The sequence below is a fragment of the Aedes albopictus genome, unplaced genomic scaffold, assembly GCF_035046485.1.
Source record: "Aedes albopictus strain Foshan unplaced genomic scaffold, AalbF5 HiC_scaffold_42, whole genome shotgun sequence".
NCBI lineage: Eukaryota > Metazoa > Arthropoda > Insecta > Diptera > Culicidae > Aedes > Aedes albopictus.
The window spans coordinates 1-20,678 of NW_026917221.1; the positions used below are offsets into that span (position 1 = coordinate 1).

The 20,678-nt window shown below is 42.3% G+C and overlaps 2 protein-coding genes across 2 annotated transcripts; both read right to left on the minus strand.

Annotated features, from left to right (window-relative positions):
• Positions 1 to 3: 3 nt before the first annotated feature.
• Positions 4 to 4,239, minus strand: LOC109408986 (cleavage and polyadenylation specificity factor subunit 1; the record flags this gene model as incomplete). Its single annotated transcript, XM_029854225.2, has 7 exons — positions 3,962 to 4,239; positions 3,364 to 3,904; positions 3,052 to 3,302; positions 2,806 to 2,987; positions 1,484 to 2,743; positions 260 to 1,275; positions 4 to 192 (listed from the first exon to the last, which is right to left on the minus strand). Coding segments are annotated over exons 1-7 (3,608 nt in total), but the record flags the coding sequence as incomplete, so codon positions are not given.
• Positions 4,240 to 14,262: 10,023 nt separating this feature from the next.
• On the minus strand, positions 14,263 to 18,239 carry LOC115256000 (uncharacterized). The gene has a single exon (XM_062843661.1). It carries the CDS (start codon positions 17,655 to 17,657, stop codon positions 16,623 to 16,625), a length of 1,035 nt encoding a protein of 344 aa, XP_062699645.1. The 5' UTR covers positions 17,658 to 18,239; the 3' UTR covers positions 14,263 to 16,622.
• Positions 18,240 to 20,678: the final 2,439 nt, after the last annotated feature.

The following is a 20,678-nucleotide window of genomic DNA, read 5'->3' on the forward strand; positions in this document are numbered from 1 at the left end:
AGCGATTTGATCGAAACTAGCTGATGGACGAAGATATTGGTATCGATAAATGCCACACCAACGAGGTCGTCGTCTTTCAGCTGCCAGAGATAGACTTTCTGGCCGACTGCTCCCACCAGGAAGCCGGACACATTGCTGATTGCCGACAGGGGACCCTTTTGTTCCTTGACGATTACTTCTTTGAATTTATATCTGGAATGGGAAAGAACGTTGTTGAAAAAACCTTAGATCTCATAAATATTTGATTAAAGTGACATACCTAGTCAACGGTTTGCCCGGTTCCGGGACGACTTCAATGATGTCGTACAGCAGCAATCGTCCACGCGACGTAATGTCTTCGCTGTAGTTGAAATTCGTGCCCACGGCAATGTACTCCTTGAAACCGGACCGGGCTCCCTCGTACGACAGACTAACGTTCTTCAGTGCGATTACGTGTTCCCACTCTTCCAGATTGATCGACGTCTCCGGAATGATTTCCCAAGCCGAAGGGGTAACCAGGACGACCGAGAACTTATGTGCCATTGGATACAGGAACCGTTCGCCCTTGTTCTCCTCGGTCAGTTCCTTGTCCTCGCCGTTGAAGCGGTAGTACTTGTTGCAGACTTCCTCGGTGTCCATCACCACGCAGTAGACTTTGTTCTCCTTGTGGTAGACAATCTGTTTGGGGGAGCTTCGGAGGGGAATTTTCCGGACAGGCCAAAGGGAGTCGTAGGACAAGTAACCGGGGAAGACGGCAATCTTCAGCTCGTACTGTTCGTCAAAGTACAGGAAGCCGTTGGGACAGTTGACGTTGTTAAACGAGGCGAATCCTTTCATGATGGTTTTGGCGTAGAGCCGATGTGCCCGAAGTTCCCCTCGGGAAGTCAGTAGTATTATGTAAGGCTTCTCTCCGCATACGGCAACGCCATTATAGCCATTGACGTTGTTGAAGTACCGAATCATGGAAATGTTTTCGTACATAATCTTAGTGGAGAGCTCGTCTGGCTTCTCGCCTTCCTGATCGGTGGGGGCCACTCGGCGGGGAGCAATTTTGAATATGGGACCCGTTACGCCGCTGGGAACTCGCCGGAAGCGCAGCTTTAGGTGACCTTTCGAGTACCGATAGGCTCTGTACACGAGAAGGTCGTTTTCCAAGCGGACGAAAAGCATCGGTCGAGTTCCGTGGTGGCCCAGAGCCACCATCAGGATTTCCTTCGGCAGTAGGTTGGGATTGAATCCGAAGGGGCTGGTGAACGCGTTTGAAGTAACATCTGCATCGGCCGCGGACTGTCCTACCTGTAAGCGAGATGGAAACGTTTTTGAACAACAATGACCAACATAATGATAGTTCCCAGACTAGAAGATATCGTCGAGTTGAATCAGCTGCGAGCTTTTTTTTTTTTTTTTTTGTTTTTATTTATGTGTATTTTAACTAGTTGCTAATTCTACACTCAGCTGCGAGCTGGAAAACTCACAAAAAAAGAAAGAAATAATGATGTCCTACCTGTAACGGAACGAATTCCATCGAATCCTGCAGCACTTTGTTACCATTTCCGATGTTCGTAATCAGATAGACGAGTTTTAGATCCGGCATCGAATAGATCTCCAAGTTGCCGTTGTCTCTGACAGCGAACAACCAGAAGGTAGGTTTCACCGGCTGCATGAACTTGCGCCAGAAGTCCGGATTCTTCTTTTTGGTTTCGATGGCCATATCTGCCATCGAAGTCATCTTGAAGGATCGACCGGATTCTCCGTACAGTAGATCTTCTTCGTCTTCAATTTTCATGTGTGGTTCTGGCTTCATGTATCCGAATCCGCTGGAATAAGCGGAGGAACCACCTTTAGTACCATCGTAGAAGTCTTCATACTTGGTTGTAAACATTCCGGAGACGTCCTTGTACACACTGATGGACACCACTGGCGGAGTCGTGCTGATGGTGTTCTTGTTAACAGCCAACCGTGGAGTTCCTTTGCCTTCTCGAAGGGCCAACGTGATAACTTTACCTTCCGAAGATCGGACACAGACGTACGGATCAGCGATGGAGACCGCGGCCAGTGGACAACCCAGATCAATCGGAATGTTCTGCAGCAGACGGGTACCCTGGAGCAATCTAATAGATTTGGTCGTCACCTGAACGATGAAGCGATTTCCTCCAATATTTCCAACGTGAATGGTTGGAACATTAGTCGCGAATCCAGTGTTCTCGATTTCGTTGATTTCATCGCCTGTCTGTAGAACCATCGTTCCAGCCTCTTGCGATAGAATCATAAAGGCATGCATGTCGTCACCTTTGTCGCTCAGCACTGTCCACACATCCAAACAGCCCGACAAACCAAAACTAGTGATAACCTGTGGCTTTATGGAATTCTGCAGCACGCACAGGGCTCCGTTCTTTCCATGTCCGCTGCTCGTCACAATCTCCAGATCTAGCTTGTTCGGCACAAACTGAATGTCCTTGTTTTCGTCTTGCTCCTCTTCGGAAATCCTCTCACCCACGGCCATATGACCTATCGGTCCAATGTTCAGAATACTGTCGCACACCTCGAAAATGTAGCTAGTCAACTGGACTGACGTTTTCTGCCCCGAACCGTACACCTCCAGCTCTTCCTGCTCCAGGCGTAATCGCTTCGGTTCCTTCTCCACCACTTCCTCCGTATCGTCAATCGTAATCACCATGCTCTCGTCCTTCTCCTTGAATCGCAGAAGCAGCGAGTTTCCCAGTCGGGAACCCAGGAACAGATACTCTTCCTCGACGACGCAGATCTGGGAAAAGACGAAATCTCATCGTTCACATATGAAAACGCTACTAAAATCTTCCAACTTACACAACAGGTCAGGACGCTGGACGCCGCCTTGCTGAAGTGAAAACTCCGTACGCTTCGCATTGAATCGGCGCAAAGCGTCAGAACGTAGAGTTCTCCACCCTTTAGCGAGAGCACTAGCTTTTCCGGCTCGATGAAGCACACCTGCGCTGCATCCAGACTGATCCGAACGCCGTCCTGGGGTTCTGTTGATGGTGGAAGCATCGCATTAGAAATAGTTAAGATTCAAGGTTTTGAAGGCATACTCACTCAGCGGAAAATTAGTGCAATGATCGGCAGTGCTGTTCAAGCTCACCCCATACGGCGGAACGCTCTGATTGAGATAGATCAACGCATTGATGCTCAAGATCAAGCAACCTCCAATCGGTTTGCTGATGGCAATCGCTTGCAGACAATCAAACGGCAAACTGTTCACCGTCCAGATAACCGGATGGACACGCTGCTGTATGTTCAGGGATAGCGCCACCATCATGCAAGTGTCTGAACGAACAGCGATACGGCTGTAAAAAACAGAAAACGATAATTGAAGTGTATTGCTTTACTCTATGTAGTCTGACTTACCCTGGAAACGTTTTGACCGGCTCATACAGAATCAGCAACGTTGGCTCATAGTAGCCGTGCAGGAACTGTATGTCAATCACGTTATCAATCCGCTCCTCCGATTCCTTCAGCTCAATAACGTACGACGCCAGAATCGGCGTCTTGGCAATCAGCTGCGTTGGCGCTTTCTTCATCGGCTTAACGTCCTGCACTTCGATTTCGTCCAACGAACTGTCCTTCCGGAACGGCAGCACCACCAATTTCCGCCCGTACACCAACATCACCGCACATCGATTATCCGGATCGACCCGCACAATCGGCGTATGGTAGTGTCCCGTCCAGCCCCCTTTGATGTCCTCTTCCTCGAAGTAGTGCAACGAAAGCGTTTTCAGCTCGAAATTGTCCGGATCAAACTGCACCACCGACAGCTTCGCATCCTGGAAGCTTATCAGCAACGCATCCCGTTGCGAACCGGCCAAGGACACCGATTGCATCGACATTATGTTGCCGAATAGAGTGTAACTTGCCATACATTCTAGTTTCATGTTCGGCGGTCTCGTAGCTACAAAAACACATTCCCGTTAATCCCAACTCAACATCAAATCCTCCTCATACTCACTGGTGAACTTATCGCGGCTGGTAGGGTCCGCATCCGGGATCAGCCGGTACACCTTGAGGACGTTGGCGCCCCCGGTGACCAGCGACTTCTCATTGCTGTTGAAGAAGTGGCAAGTGACCGAAAACTCCACCGCGGTGGCTTCGTGCGTTTGTTTACAGATGGAAAACATCGCCTTTGTTGGTCGATATTTCAAACTTCCGATGAGTATTTCAACTTGATCACTTTGCAAATCGTTCTATTAACGCACCATATCCAAAAACTACCGAGATTAGGACGAATTTCGAAACGCTCTGCAATTTCAAGACCGGCGTGTGTTTTGATCGATCGTGGGAAAAGATGACCGATGTGACAGCTTTCAGCGAGCTGTCAAAGTTGGCGAAATATTTCAACGAGGGAGCGCACACATGAAATATTTACTGGAGCAACATTTGAAATGGGAGTATAGCGTCCGTTCGTTCTTGATGAATATCGTTGGCATTTTTTCAAAGGCAGTCCGTGACATTTACCTTCAATAATCGAGAAAGAGCGATTTTTCCGTGACTTTCTTACAGAGCTGGTCTAGCTGCACAAGTTTTTCATATATCATATTATCAGATTCAGTTTCTAAAATGAGCTAAAGGTGGTTGAATAAGGCAATCCATGAGACAGATGCGATCAGCTGATTTTCTTTGTTTACCATGTATTTTTGACATTCATCGATCGGGGTGACAGCTGAACACAAAGGAATTTGTTAAGCACCGAGAACACTCGACGAAAATTTGGTAAGCTGCACGTACATTATGTTTACAATTTTAGCTGTCACCCCCATCGCGATATGTCGTCATGGATTGCCTTATTTAGATAAATATGTCGAAATGACATTTTCAGCACTGCATTTAATTCGCGTATCCACTTATCCGCGAACGGTGATGGCAGCGACGGGCATAACCAACCAGCTCGGATTTGACGTTTGTTGGGAGAAAGTCAAAACATTTCCATTCTCCTCCTCACCCCTTCACCCACCGATCGGTGGCGCCAACCGTTTGCGATCCCCATGAAACGTCAAAATTCTAACCGGTTGGTTGTGCCCGCCGCCTAGGGAGCGCACACGAGTGAATTTTACTGGAGCAACATTAAAAATGGGACCACCAATGTTATTTACAAATATTGGCTACTGTAAAAACCATATTTAAGCAAACAAGTTGAAGGAAATCACTTAATAGTCTATTTTACGAAACGACAACAGTGTTGATATTGATATTAACACTCACGGGCTTGGGCGCAACCTCCTGTCAAATTTTCATTCATGAAATGAGCGATCAGCTGATCCGAAACGTCTCGTAAAATGGCTCATAGAACCACGTAGTATTACACAGTAACCCATGTAACATTACTAGTTTGATTATGATAAGGTTTTTACAGTAGCCAAAATTAGTAAATTAAACAAAATACTTGTCTATTCACTAACATATGTATGTTTGTAACGTATCACGTGTAACGCGTAACGCACTATGAGTTACGTGTGGAATGTCACACAAAACTAGCATAACATACGAAAATTTATAAACATATGTCATACAATATGGATTGTTTATCAAAACTTAGATCTAAACATTAATGGAACAAATTGAACTCGGCTTTTTTTTCTGCACCGGTGTTACAGCATGGTCAATATGGAGTGAAAACTGTAGGCACTCACATTGGCACTTCAACACGCAGAAAAAAACATATTGAACTCAATAATAAAGTGCTTTGAATCAAAGAAAATAAATCATTGAACCACGGCCTAATACCATTTTGCTTTGAATCTAATACTTTTGGCATTAGTTTCAAAATCAAGCATCGCGGAGTTGATTTTAATTTCAAATACTTCTTCACTTTGAATCTATAACATAATTGCTTTGAAACTAAGCAATTTTGTGATTTCAAAGTCTATATATTTTAGAAACAAATATGCATCGACTTAAATTCATTAACAAAATAGTTTAAAAAATGATAACGAAATAATAAAAAAAAGCATGTGAGAATCGAACATGGATACTGTTATAATATGCATCACTGATAGCGAGCTATTGTTCACGGCCAGATTTGCTCTTCAAAATATGAGGGTAAAATTGAATCATCTTGCTCATTATTGGCGATGTGCGTTCTTCGATATTGAAAACCAAGAAATATTTTTTTTTATTCAACAAACCCCGCGACTTCGAAATGAAGTCTTTTTAAATTTGGTTCTAATATGTGTTATTTTTCTGTCTGAACTTTGACGATTGCTGTAGCCCAAACCACTGGATGAAAACATTTTAAATTTTGACCACAACATTCCTTATATGTTCTGACACTACAGTGAAATTTTCATTAAGCTACTAAAATTTGTCACTGAAATACGGATTTTTTAAAAAAAGTATGTTCAAAAATGGCTTTTTCATACAAGTTATCAGAACTCAAAATATATTGTCAATATAATGATGATGAAGTGGTAAAATTCAGCCAAATACATTGATAATTGCCTAAGTTACAACAGATTGAACATGACGGATTTTGGGAGAAAAAATCAGCTCGGCTTTTTTTTTTGCTACTGAGTGTATTTGCAAAGAAGCTCAACTTGGGCAGATTTCCTTGAAAATGATCATTATACTAAAGATAAACATCATAAAACGTAAATGTTGAGCAAAAATTATTACAATAGAGAAACAAGCATGTTTTAAAAGTGAGAATGGTGTGAATAATAAACAATATAAGATGCAGCCATGCTTCTTTAACACAACAAATCTCATTAACGACGCGTAGTGCGTCATCAGCATCATTGAAATCTCGCTCGAAATTTCAAAGTGATAAAACTCAGTTACCAAAGCGCAAATTCGGATGAAAATGTATCATCCCATATGCTCACTCGTGGTGAGTGTGATGATACTTTTTCTACTGCGTGACTGCAAAATTTCCCGTTTTTTATCACTTCAAAAACGCGAGGCAAACAATCATTGAAAATTAAAAAGTCAATGATTCCTATGAAAATTCTGTGATGCACCAAGTCACCTTAAAAAAGGGCAAAGCACATTTTTGTTTAATTTACGTTTTATTTTGTACAAAATAAAACGGCTTCGTACTTTATCAATACAGAATCTCATATTTTCTCTCTCTTCTGGTCATAGTTGCTACTAGCAATGGTGAGGACAGGAACCTAAAATTAGACGAAATTCCAATGAAATGGCGTGCGTGCCAACTGAAATAGACTTACGACACATAAGCGATCAACAGAGAAGGATTTAATGACAGTAAATTCCAAAACATACGCTAAATACAGATGTAAAATGAATTCAATTTGATTTTGTATGAGAACTTATTGGACACGGTGTAGATAACACTGAAAAAAATAATCACATCTGGCGTTCGATTTGAATAGGTCGTATGCTTGCTCTGATTCCTATGTTGATAGGACCTATTCAAATCGAACGCCAAACATATTCAATACAGTGCTGATTCTTTCGTTGGCTGCTCGTTAGATGGGCTGTCTCGGTGGATGAATCAGCGACAAACCGACGTGCCAGCTCATGCAAATTTCTCAATTTTACTTGGCAACAGATTCATCATAAAAACACCAGCTCCATCTGTGCGATGATTTACACAGTTTCTTCTTTATGTGTGGTGCGTGCATATAATGAAGCTTTAACTTGTCAAATTATTTTTCAGTCAATGTTTTGCGAAATAAGAAGCGATTTCGTTATAAACGTTGAAAAACAGATTCTTCCGATGAAATCTTTTGCGCTTATCATATTTTATTTAGTGACTGACTATGTGCCTCATTCGAAAGAATTCCACTGAACAGTTAATTATTTCTTCTATTGGTGAGGGAGAAATAAGAGTGCATGTGATGCATCGATCAGCTGGGTATTTTTGTGCCGTTTCATGGCATCTCCTTCGAGGTTTCTTTTGTCAAAACTTTTGTCAACAGAAAGAGTGCCAATCACGGAAACAGAGTGTCACGTCGGTTTGTCGGTGGTTGAATCGTTGAATCACAGAGAACAATAGAGTTAATAAACTATAGAGGACGAATGTCGCTGCTGTCCCCTTTGTTCTCGTTCGCAAACACGCCGGGTATGTATCTGTCAAACTGCATACTTTTTCGCTTTAACAATTATATTCCTTCCTATCTTCACCGTCAAGAGATGTTGCGGCGACGACGCCAGCGACATTCTTCCTCTATAGTTTATTATTGTGCCTTGCAAGATAAATCCGCGAAACGCGTTTGTCTTCTTCTTTTCCATCCAGTTGCAAAAATATGACCGCACCACTATGAGCGACCTGATGGTCAGAAATTCTACATGCGGCGCTTATATCAAATCCACATGAGGCTGCGGCGATATGGCCGCGAGGAGATGCACGCGATACAGACGCAATGTGGAAATGGAAAAGATGAAGCCGTATCCCCCTGCAGCATCACTAAATAACATCCTGATTATTAAACACAAAGCCGACGAGGTGATGCGTATGCATATAAAGGAATCAAGGTCGCGATAAACAGTATTACGATTTCTGGCCACCTGAGTTGCCATTGTGTTAACTTATGTTTTGATATGAACGGCCTGAAGGCTGCTGCGATGCTGCTGGGTGGGTGACAGTATCTGTTCGAGTTTGACATTGCGTCTGTATCGCGGGTATCTCCTCGCGGGCATATCGCCGCCGCCCAATGTGGATTTATTATGAGCGCCGCAATACCATTATTCAGAGAACAGACAACCAGGCTCTAGAGGAAAGACACTAGGGGGATTCACTCAACATGAAAAATCATGAAACATTTCCAAATAAACAAAAAATCATGGCTTACGCAGCAATTTAATTGGGGTACTCACTAAACAGATTTTACTGATGCGAAAGCCATGATTTTCTGCTTATTTGAAATGTTTCATGATTTTGCGAATAAAAATAATCATAGATTGCTTTGGTAATCGCGCCGTTTAATCAGTTTAATCATTTTACGCTGTTAAGTGAATCCCCCTAAGATGTTTAGTGAGTACCACTACTGTGAAAACGAGAGTAAGTTTGAAAAATTCTGAGTAACTCTTATCATCAATGATCCACAAAATTTGTTGGAAAACACTAGCGTGGTTCAAAAAATATTTTTTGCTCCACACTTTTCACACTGCTTATTCGATTCATAACTAGATTCCATACCTTCTCCCAAAATTTGAGCTCATTTGGTTGAAAATTGAAGCTGCACAAGCACTTCAAAGTTTGTATAGGAATTGCTATGGGAAAACGATGCTTTTTGTGGGATCCCCGATGTGGTCCCTTAGGAAGCCACACCGATGCTTCCGGAATCTCCGGTCACTACACGGACACCGTCCACTCGTAGCTTGCTTCTGTACTTTAACTTACTCGACTGTGTCACAAAGCGGCTTCTAACTTGATGTCAACAACACTCTAATCTGGTATCAACCATTTTGCAGTGTATAATAACTTATTTCAGCAAGGTATGTACATCATACAAGGTGCAACTATTTAATGTGTATGTTTCAAGACACAGAGCACCACATCTCGTTTTTTCTCTTAAAAGTTAGAACACTAGTTTTTCCTAGTATTCCTTAAACTTCTTTATGCATCAGATGATGCTCACCCTGCTGACACAGTGCTCAATCATTCTGCCAGTCTAGGTCATAATAACCCGACCCCATTCCACAACCAGTACTTTACAAATTCTCCCGATGCTTCATTTCAAATATCGTGAATCTGATTCAAATGTATTTCGATGAACACCAGATCTCAAACTAAGTCGTCTTCTTGGCGGTATGTCCCAACTGGAACGAAGCCTGTTCCTAAGCTTATTGTTCTATAAGCACTTCCACAATTATTAACTGAGTACTTTCTCTGCCAATGACCATTTCACATGTGCATATCGTGTAGGAGGCACGAGGATTCTTTATACCAAAGGATATTTCCTTTTTGAAACGTTTCTGGACTGACCAGGCATCGAACGCGTCATCCTCATCATGGTTGTGGTGAATACCTGTGAGTTTACCTTACTACGTATTTCTTCTAACTCCGAAGAATCAAGTCATTTCCTATCTAAGATATACAAAGCACACATTCTCGTACAAAATATTATGTTCCTTCTTCAAGGCCCGATCTCTTTTACTGCAGGTTCCCAGCCAAACCAAGCAATGCTTTCATGCATATGTAATGCACCACTTTATTATTCTTTATTACATTTCCATAATTTCGTTACTTATATGGCAAATGTTGGTTTCCTGGTTTTCCATCAATGATTTTGACGACCAGCGGGTTGCGTCAATATTCAAACAATCCAATATAATATCCTCTATTCAAACAACCTGTCCTAATACAGATCATCTTGATACTCCTAATTATTTTTACATACAGGGCTGATCTTGATCAACGATGCTTGGCCATTTCTATCCTTTCAGGCCATTTCTATCCTTTTTCCGTAGAAAAGTCGTGCAGCTCAATCTAATGCTACATAAACAATTTCAAAACCTTCAATCGAGAGCCTTCATTCATCGCCAGTGACAGGCATTGTTGTTAACAATTATTTTGTAAAAATGGGCCCGAACATGCTTGCCAAACGGTCGGTCCCAAACATCTTGTATACTATCAATTAATGCAGTTGAGGCGTGTCCGTAGCCTGCTTTCATTTCGATACGACTTATTTTGCATCAGGACACCTTATGACAGGTGTGGAGATACTCCACATCATCAAATCGAAAAAATCATCAATCTAATATATTACTCGACCAGACCATCCTCCGATTTCATTCAACCACAGAAACTCCTTTTGCGTTTCGACCATTTTACATACTAGTCTCATATTATTTTGCATCTTTAAGCACATCAACAGGTTCCAACGTCCTCCGTCAAACATTCATAATCTTGTCACACTCTTTTGCTGTTCTATGTTCGTATTCCCGTAAACAATGCAATCTGAATTGATCAAATCTGCTCATTGAATCACTGAGTCACCATTTAAGCTATTCGCTGATCTTTCGAAATTTGTTTCTGAAATCGTTAGGGTACCTAGAGTTTCCGGTATAAAGAGTCCACCTTTCCCGTTTTTCGGGAGCTTAAAACTGTACGAATATGCGTTGACTATCAGCTACCACAAATGGTTTCGGTCTCCGGGACCACCATCCGTTTTTTTTTTTTTTCAAAACGCTCTCCAAGAGCAATGCTGTGCTTTGCACCAGCCAACAATTTTTCGTAACGCTCTCCGGGAGCACTGCTGTGCATTGTACTAGCCACTTCAAATTTGTGGGCTCCGTGGCCGTGCGGCTAGAGGCGTCAGTCATCTAGACGTTTCGTAAGCTTCGGAGTGTGGGTTCGATTCCCGCTCCAGCCGGAGAAAACTTTTCGTCGAACGGGAAATTCTCCACTGGACCACTGGGTGTTATGTGTAATGTCCGTTGACTTATGTAAGTGCTTGTTCAGTCTGTACAACCTTTGGTTGAAGACGGTGTAGTGTCTTTTTTTTAAATAGTTACGGTCTCCGGGACCACTATCAATTTCTAATACGCTCTCCAGGAGCTACGCTGTACAATGCACCAGCTTCTCGCATCTTTCATATCACCGTTTCAAAAACTGCATTGCACTAAGTGCTGCCCTGGGACGTGCAGCTATCTCCCGTGTGCCATCGTACCGATTTTTTTAACTGCAATTTCCCATCTCTAATGCGCACTGAGCCTTGCATCCTTGCTCGCTTCATCCACCATGGGAATTGCTTTCCATAACCACAGCACGTCACATATTAGCAAACAAACAACATTTTCCTGTCTCCATCATCCCCACAATTTCTTTTTCCATCTTCCAGAGTTCCGATCCAATTGGTACCACCTTGCAGGCGGCTCAATTGAACAGGATTGATCCTGTCGTATGAAACTATTCCTTACGACTTAAACGACTGTCGGCAAAAGTAAACCTCCACACCCCACGAACCCGTCCACCAATGTTCACCACATCCCATCCGTCGTCGCCACTGTGGGATCCCCGATGTGGTCCCTTAGGAAGCCACACCGATGCTTCCGGAATCTCCGGTCACTACACGGACACCGTCCACTCGTAGCTTGCTTCTGTACTTTAACTTACTCGACTGTGTCACAAAACGGCTTCTAACTTGATGTCAACAACACTCTAATCTGGTATCAACCATTTTGCAGTGTATAATAACTTATTTCAGCAAGGTATGTACATCATACAAGGTGCAACTATTTAATGTGTATGTTTCAAGACACAGAGCACCACACTTTTCATTCAATCGACCGTAGCATTTTACCAAGTGCCCAAGAGGGTTACCCTTGATACTCCTAGGTCACTCTATCAGCTACAACTTTGCCGCAGACCGCATTCAAATCGGACGCCTCAATAATTAGTTATTGATGTGTATCCAACTGGAGAAACTTTAACAGTGATCCTCCAGCTTCCTAGCAGGCAACATTGCTGCATATGGCGCCAAAAATAGCACACTGAAATCATGGCTACTATGTTTCACTGCAAAATGCAGTTATACACACCAAATAGTTTAACCATTTTTTTTTTACTTAAACATTTATTTAAGGCTCATGCGCCAGCAAGCATAACGGAGCCGAATTCAGTTATTTTTTTTACAATGTTTACATGTTTTTGACTATGTTAGTTTTGGGGAACCGTAAAACTCGCGATTTGATCGAGGTTAGGGGGAACAAAAATATGTGAGGAAACGATAAGGGAACGTTCAAAAATTACGTCCAACATTTTGGGGGGAGGGGGGGGGTCTAAGAAAGTGTGACAGTACGTGTATTAGGTATAGGAAAATAGCGTGACAGAGGGGGGAGGGGGGGTCTAGAAATCCCAAAAAAACATGGACGTAATAAATGAATCTCTCCCCTAAGGTGATGGGGGCTTTACGTTGACACATGACAGTATGGTGTGGCGTATTGCTGGTGGACAAACAACCTGTAACGATACAAACAGACGATTTTCGAAGGGATACGAGGTGGACAAGCAGAGCAACAAGACTGGGGTATCAAACAAAAAAAAAAACGAGGTAAACAAGTGGAACAAAAAGATAGCGATATCAAACGAAGACTTCAGCTTGTTTCAAAAAGTCGTTCACAAGCTTCATCTAGTAATGACTCGGTGTAATAAATCGGTGTACAATGTGCTATATTTGTTGGACTGTGCTAACATATTTCTTGGAATACAAATAGGATAGGTAATAATGAATTGAACCAAATTGCGGATTTCTGAAGCGACGATTATTTTATTCTTCAACCACTTAACCTAATTTAGAGCTCTTTTGTCCACTAGGGCACTGCGTGAGCGATTCCAATTGACAGCTGCACTTTCACTTTGCACAGCGCCTAATTGTATTCTATCCTAATTCTACTAAAACGAATTGGTTGCCTTTGCGCTGCTGTCACTTTTCTACTCTGTCCATGGTAGAATGATTTGTCCGACATTTCGGTCCGTTTGGGACCTTCTTCAGGAACTCAATAGTTACAGTGTTCTCGTCCAGTGTGGTTCTGTAGAACCTGTAACTGTCGCATGTATCAAGTTTTCCCGCATAATCGCATCCAAATTGGATGCCCTATTGGAAAGTAAACTCGGTCCAAAGTTAGCACTTCGGAATTTAGTACCTGCCCCGAGAACGATCACGATTGCTTTCAGCATGTTCAGCCAAAAACAAATTAATGCAAACTCCTCTCTTCTATACTCTACATTCATTAAATGCTGAAACTAGCCCTGATTCTCCTTCCACTAACTTAGAGCTGTCTCTGCAAATGACCATTTTTCATGTGTATATCATGTGGCAGGCACGACGATACTCATGCCCAAGGAAGTCAAGGAAATTTCATTCATGAAAAGTTTCTGGACCGACCGGGAATCGAACCCGTCTACCCCAGCATGGTTGTGCTGAATACCCACTTCTAGGGGCCCTATGACCATAAAGCTTATAAAGTTAAGATTCGTATCCCATATAGAATGCCTAAAGTTCCAAGTCAACTGAACAGTTTTGAAAATGGGGTTAAATCGGTTTGAATTGGGCATGCTTTGAGATAGAACAATTTTAGAAGAAAAATACGTACAGAATAAAGCCTGTTATCCACTTATAGAATTTGTCGTAATCTAATGTATATGAGGATTTAATTGCCATTTTATCAGAAAAAGTATTGAAAAACCTTGCATAATGAGCAGAACCGATAAGACTAACAAACCAATAACTTCCGATAAGAATAAGGACGAAGATGTCTAGCAATGTTTTTTGGCGGAGTATCGGAGTACGAAACACGAGGATAAATGTGATATTATACAAAACAAGAAACAATTTATGCTGAAGATTTTTTTTTATATATATTAAAACTCATTTATTACACTATTGTACAATTTTGATTATTGAATAAGTTAACATTATACTGTAGTTGGAAATGATATTTAATGTTGCTCTTAAAACAGAGCTCGATTCCGTATCAATGACTACATCTTATACTAAATGTACTGCTTCATGATTTAGTGTAAAACTACTCAACTAAGAATATTCATTTGACGAGGGCAAAGTTCAAAATTGAATCAAGTATCATGTATGTAATAGTTGGATGTGTTACCTCATAGAGTTTCTTGCTGTATGGATTATGCATTTCAAAAGTTCTACTTTTAACAGCTATCTAAGCTAACTAGCAAGTTTATTTCAATTCATACATCCTCCGATGTGGTTCTTCGTCTTCAAACGGTACAGTACGTTCAATGTGCGGTAAAAAAGTGTGTGGTGATGTTTACATAATTCAGGCTAATAATTGCTTCGTCTACTGGCATGGTTGTCTCTCCCCCGAAAGCAGTCAACATCATTTTCCTTCTTCGAATCCATGTCAGAGAGCGTTACGTGAGAATTATTGCACGTTGCAGAGATATACATCGAACGTTTGGAGTGGGGTCACTTCTTAATGGTACACGTCAATGGGTGCAGCTAGTACAGCTAGGTATTTTTTTTTTTCACTTTACCCATAAACATGTGTTTGAGATTTAGAGGACTAAATCGTAGGCCGAGGCGGGTACGCTTACATAAACTTTCACTTTCGTGGTTGCCCACTGATGGGTTATTTACCTTCCAACTACGACAATAGTTATGTGTCTGCCTACCATAGTGCGCCAAATGAAGGACGTCACCTGGTACGGATGTCGCGACTACGGCGAATTCAAATGATTTTTGATGTTACTTAAGCGGGTTCATCGTCCTCTGCGTAACGGACAGAAAGAGAAAGAAAACGGCAATACGTGCAACCGGTTGGTAGAAACGAAAACAATGAATTAGTCGGTGGACATGCTCTCGCCAATAAAACTCACCACCGCCAGTTTTTCTACACTTTGACTTATGTTTTGACTATCGGGCGATCAACGGGAGCTAGCGCATAGACGAAACAGTTATGATTGTGCCTTCTTTCTTGCGCTCTTTCTCTTTTGTGCCTTCATGCTACTACGTCGACGATTACCTTTGGTCTTGGAGGAGGCAATCGAATAAAAGAGAGTGCATGTTATAGATTGTGCCATATAATTTTTATTTCTTCATTTCTCCTACCCACATGTACAGTTACTTTCTGCATTATTTGTTTTATATTATGCATTTAACTACTTTGAAAACGATGATATCAACTCTTTTTTCCTGTTTATCATTTATCACTCATAGGTTCAAGAAATATAGTTCAATCAAAAATTAACACTGATTTGTTGAAGAAAAAAATAATCATAGGAAATAAATTAGCACATATAGCATAAATCGTTGGTTTCATGGGCCACATAATTTATTCACTCAAGATACGTCGGAAGAGCTTGCACTGTCTGTTAAAAGACATTCTTCATTCGTTTTTTACTAAAAATCAGACACACGTAAAATCACAGAGTACCGAATATCGCGTGCCTCTCCACTACAGATTGACACCAAACTTCTCCCTGTCTTAGCGGTAACTCTCTCTCTTTCTCTTTCCTGATCTCTGTTGTTGCCGCTCTCAGTGTTGATTGCCAACGTGCCAATTGTCCGGCAGAGAAAGAGAGAGAACGCGCGAAACACTACAGCTTGAAACGTAATTATTCATCACTGGCACAGGGCAGCTGAGCGAGAAATCTTACTTTTACATGACTAACGTGATGTCTTCCGCTGTTCAAACCGTTCAACTATACGACTTTGCCTCGCCTTTGTGCTATTTTCTTTCCTGACACTCTCATTTGCCAGTGCTACCAGAGAATCATTATGAAGCATGTAGGAGTGAGTGATGTATCACAAGCCTTGATATTGAGATGTTATTCCCCTATGTTGTTTCTTCTTTGACATTATCATTTCCTGTTTCTGCTTGGTCCGGTATATTAGTCACTACTGGCATTCCGCAATGACTATACGATGACTAAGTCGCGGAGTGAAACTCGTTGGGTTGACTGTGATGATACTGATCGATAAACCAAGACGAAGCGCCACGGAAGCGCGAACTCTCCGGTTCAGGGTGTGCAAACGGCACCTTCCATGTAAGACCACGAACCAACACCCGGTTCAGCACCATTTTCGCAACGCACGCTCCTGAACCGCTCCGTTAGTGACGGCAGCATTGGCTACACTGCTATAACGTAACATGCATCACAACGTATGCGAATCACAGGAGTATTATTTTTTTAATTGCTAATACTTGGCGTCTAGTGCTTGTTGGAGCAGCAGTAGTTATACAGTCATCGTTAGATAACCTCGTTGTGTATGCTGCAGTTGGGTCAGTGTGCTGTCGGAATCTTTCGCCTGGGCAGCACAGAAATCCGGAGTAGAAACAGAACGAGACAGGTTACCGAAACTGAATATCGAAACTAAAGACGTTATTCGGTCAATGCTCTCTACAGAAGGCGTATGGGTTAGGGTGCCATCAGCTTGACGACAAGACAAATCCTCAGCTTCCAATTGATTGTTGACGGAGTCAGCTAAGGAACAAGCTTCTGCCTTCGATGCAGCGTCAGCGGTTTCTTGATTGGTGCTGCTAGTTTCATCCACACTACTATCCGATTCTGACTTGAGACGTTTGGGAAGAATAGATTGAACTGCTTCTTCGGTTTCCCATTCAGTGGCTTCACGTCTTCGCTTATTGCTGTTTTCAGAGCTAGTTTTCTCCACTTTCTTCACGTCCAAATCAAAATACGACACCGATGACGAATCTTCATCTCCCCTCTCGTCAGTAAGCGATGGTGGGCTGTTTTCCTTGTCTTCATTATCGCTCTCGTCGTTATTTTCACTTGACGCATACGATTCCGACTCATCGCTATCCTCACTTTCACTACAACTTTCGTCATCCACATTGTTCACTGAAGCTGCAGCTGCTGCTGCCGCGGCCGCTGCCGCAGCGTTCCGCTGCTTCTCCATCTCCAGCTCCATGCACTTGTTCTGTTGAAGGTAGTGACCATGTACAATATGGTATGCTTCCTCCATGAAAATGTACCGCGCTTTTTGTAGCACGGTAGCCACAAGTAGATTTTTATGCAACGATACTCCTCCACGACAAACTCGCGATTGGGCTATCTTGGCTAGCGAGATGCCAATCAGTCGCTGCGCTTCTGCCATGGTATCAATTTTGATGGTTCTGAACGTCTCGACGTCAGATTCGTTACAACCGTTGCTCGACGTTGTGCTGCCGCTTCCTGGTGCAAAAATATCCGATGACTCACAACGGTCGCGCGCAGCGAAGCTTTCACGTATTTCACTATCTGTCCGCATATAATACTTGATCAATTATCTTCCACAACGCGCACGAAAGGTAACAGTCCAATGTCGCACGAGTCTATAGCAACTGGCGCTACCGAACCAGTAAAGCCACAGTGTGTATGTATTCAATAGCAGCACTCAGCACCAAAGTTCACGTCTGCTTTTGATTCAGTCTGTTTTTGCCTTATTGCTTCCACACACTTTGCGCTCAATTTGTTGTACCGCCTTATCTCGTGCCCCTTCTTCTCACGCTTGTTTGTTTGTATGTATGCTCATTAGCAATTATTCACTTTCCTCTCACTTCCCAACCGCACGAGAGAGCACCGTAACAAATAAATCTTCTCTCTGTTTTCACCCCACACAAAAAATCAATCGCCAAGAGCGAGGGTCACGCTGATCTGCACCGTTCAAAAGACGAAACTAAATTGAAAGTTTTGTGCGCGCTTGCATATATTTATAAACTCCACGAAGGTGACGTCACGGCCTACATTTTTTACGTGTGTATTTATTTCCAGCGGAGGCTAGCAGCAAGTGAGTAAAGATAATACAAAGAGGAAGAGCGACAGCCTTCAGCGTACCGACCGTACGTACGTACGTATCTCTTCTACGTACACATGACGACGAGAGGCGCGAGAATCCGATCGTTCGTCTTCGCGCGCGACACGAAGGAATCGCAATCGTGTTTTTTGAGCGCAGTTTTTTTTTCTTTTCCTCTCCTCACAATTGTATGTGTGTAAACAAAGCGATAAAATGCGATGATTAACCCTATACACTTTGGGCGTCTGGTGCGGGCTGTTGATGATGCTGCTGTTATTGCTCTGTTGCGGCTGTCACAGAAAAATTCCGCCTTACACACGCTTTCGGCTCTGCGGCCACCGCAATCGGTAGTCTCGGGAGTCAAGTCAGGTTTTACAAATTTAGTGCGGGAGCTGCGACCGTGGGAATTTCGCGCGTAGAGACGGAAATTGCGCCAATGTTTGTTTTTATGAAATAAAAGTGGAAACTGACGCGGTATCAGATTCCAAGTTTGTCAATTTGATTAGTTTACTTCTTTAAATAAATCATATTATTTTTCTTTTGCATTCTCTAAGAAATTTTTACCGTAACCAATATATATTTTTGGAACAGGTTTTAAGAATTATGTTCGAAATATTTCGAAAGGTTAATGTTGAGGGAACGAAGCGGAGAAGATAAGATCCAAATTTTATAATTTCTTTCAGCGTAAATCTATATAAATAAAAATGGAATGGTATTTGTATGTCACGAATAGGCTCGGGAACAGGCCAACGGATCTACACCATTCTTTCAGTATTTCATTCGTGCAGGGCTCCGACGTGTTCGTACGAAAAAATAAATGGGAAAATCGACCGGGAACGCACCGAAAACAAGGAAATTTGAAATTTCATTTCTCCATGGAACCGGATGTCAAAAAAACAGCTTGAGAAAAGCTTGAGAAATACGGATTCCCTCAGTGGCTCATAGCTTGGTTACGTTCTTATCTAACTGGTAGATCCGCTTTCGTTAAACTGAACTCCGCAAAATCTGACATTTACACCACGCCTTCCGGAGTGCCTCATGGAAGCCATCTGGGCCCGTTAATATTCATCCTGTTTGTTAATGACCTCTGTCACCGTATAAGTTCTCACCGCCTTATGTTCGCAGACGACTTGAAAATGTATAGGACCATCAGTTCCGTCGTCGACTGCATTGCTCTGCAGTAGGACATCGATACCGTAGGTAGCTGGTGTGTATCTAATGGTATGCTGTTGAACGCCGGGAAATGCAAAATAATAAGCTTCCGAAGATCTAGGCCTCTAATTAGCTTTGAATACACCATAGACGGAGACAAAATTAAACGTGTTGAATCTATAAAAGATCTCGGAGTGATTATGGATTCAAAGCTAAAGTTCAACGAACATATATCTCTGACAACGGCTAAAGGTTTCTCGCTGCTAGGCTTCGTTCGTCGTAATGCCGCCGATTTTGATGACGTGTACGCTCTCAAAACCTTGTATAGCTGTTTTGTGCGTAGTGTACTCGAATATGCTGTGCCAGTTTGGGCACCATATCATGAAACTCAGATACAACGTTTAGAACGAGTTCAACGCAGTTTTTTGAGGTTTGCGCTAAGAAGGCTTCCATGGAATGACCCGCGGAGACTACCACAATACGAACAACGATGCCAGCTGATACGACTGGAAACTCTTCGTGAAAGACGTAAGTTCCTACAGATGATGTTCGCATTGGATATTTTATGTGACCGTTTAGACTGCCCAGATCTTCTACATCAAGTCAATTTCTATGCTCCGGCTCGCCGTTTACGTCACCGACAATTGTTCTGGGTTGCTCGGCATTCCACAGCGTATGGTCAGCATCACCCGTTCGAGAGATGCGTTTGCTTATTAAACAGTGTACCGTGGTTTGATTTTAATTTAACAAGAACGACTTTGAAAACTAGGATTAGGCAATTAATTTAAGTAACCAAACAATCTGTACAGCTATAGCTGAAGATGAAGTTAATAAATAAATAAATAATAGCAGGAAATATGTATCTCATATTAGTTAATTTTAGACAGTTAATCAAATTAAACAAAGTGGAAAATAAACAAGATGATATCTTGCAGCTCTAGAAAAAATAATTTCAATAGAAAAAGAAAAAAAATTCTGAACACAGGCCAAAAGAAAAATTGTGCCCCACCAGCTCTCGGTCCGATGGCCTACCGCTGATCGGATGTCGTGCACTTATTATGAGGCGAGTACCAACAAAGTGAGAGGTTTTTTTTTCTTCACCCATTTCGACCGACCGCGTCAGACTCGTCATGATGATGCTCTTTTGCTATTATGGCTTGTTTGTGTTGGTACTCCCAAGCGATGTACCGCTCCACATTTCTAGTCTATGAATGAATGGTCGAATATTTGGCTAAACCAAACGTACGATGGGTATTCCGTCCAATAATGGGCACATTTAGCGTTGTAGCGTGGCGCACAATCTCCGTTGGAATTTTTAGGTGCTATTTTTTTTTGGTTTGGTTC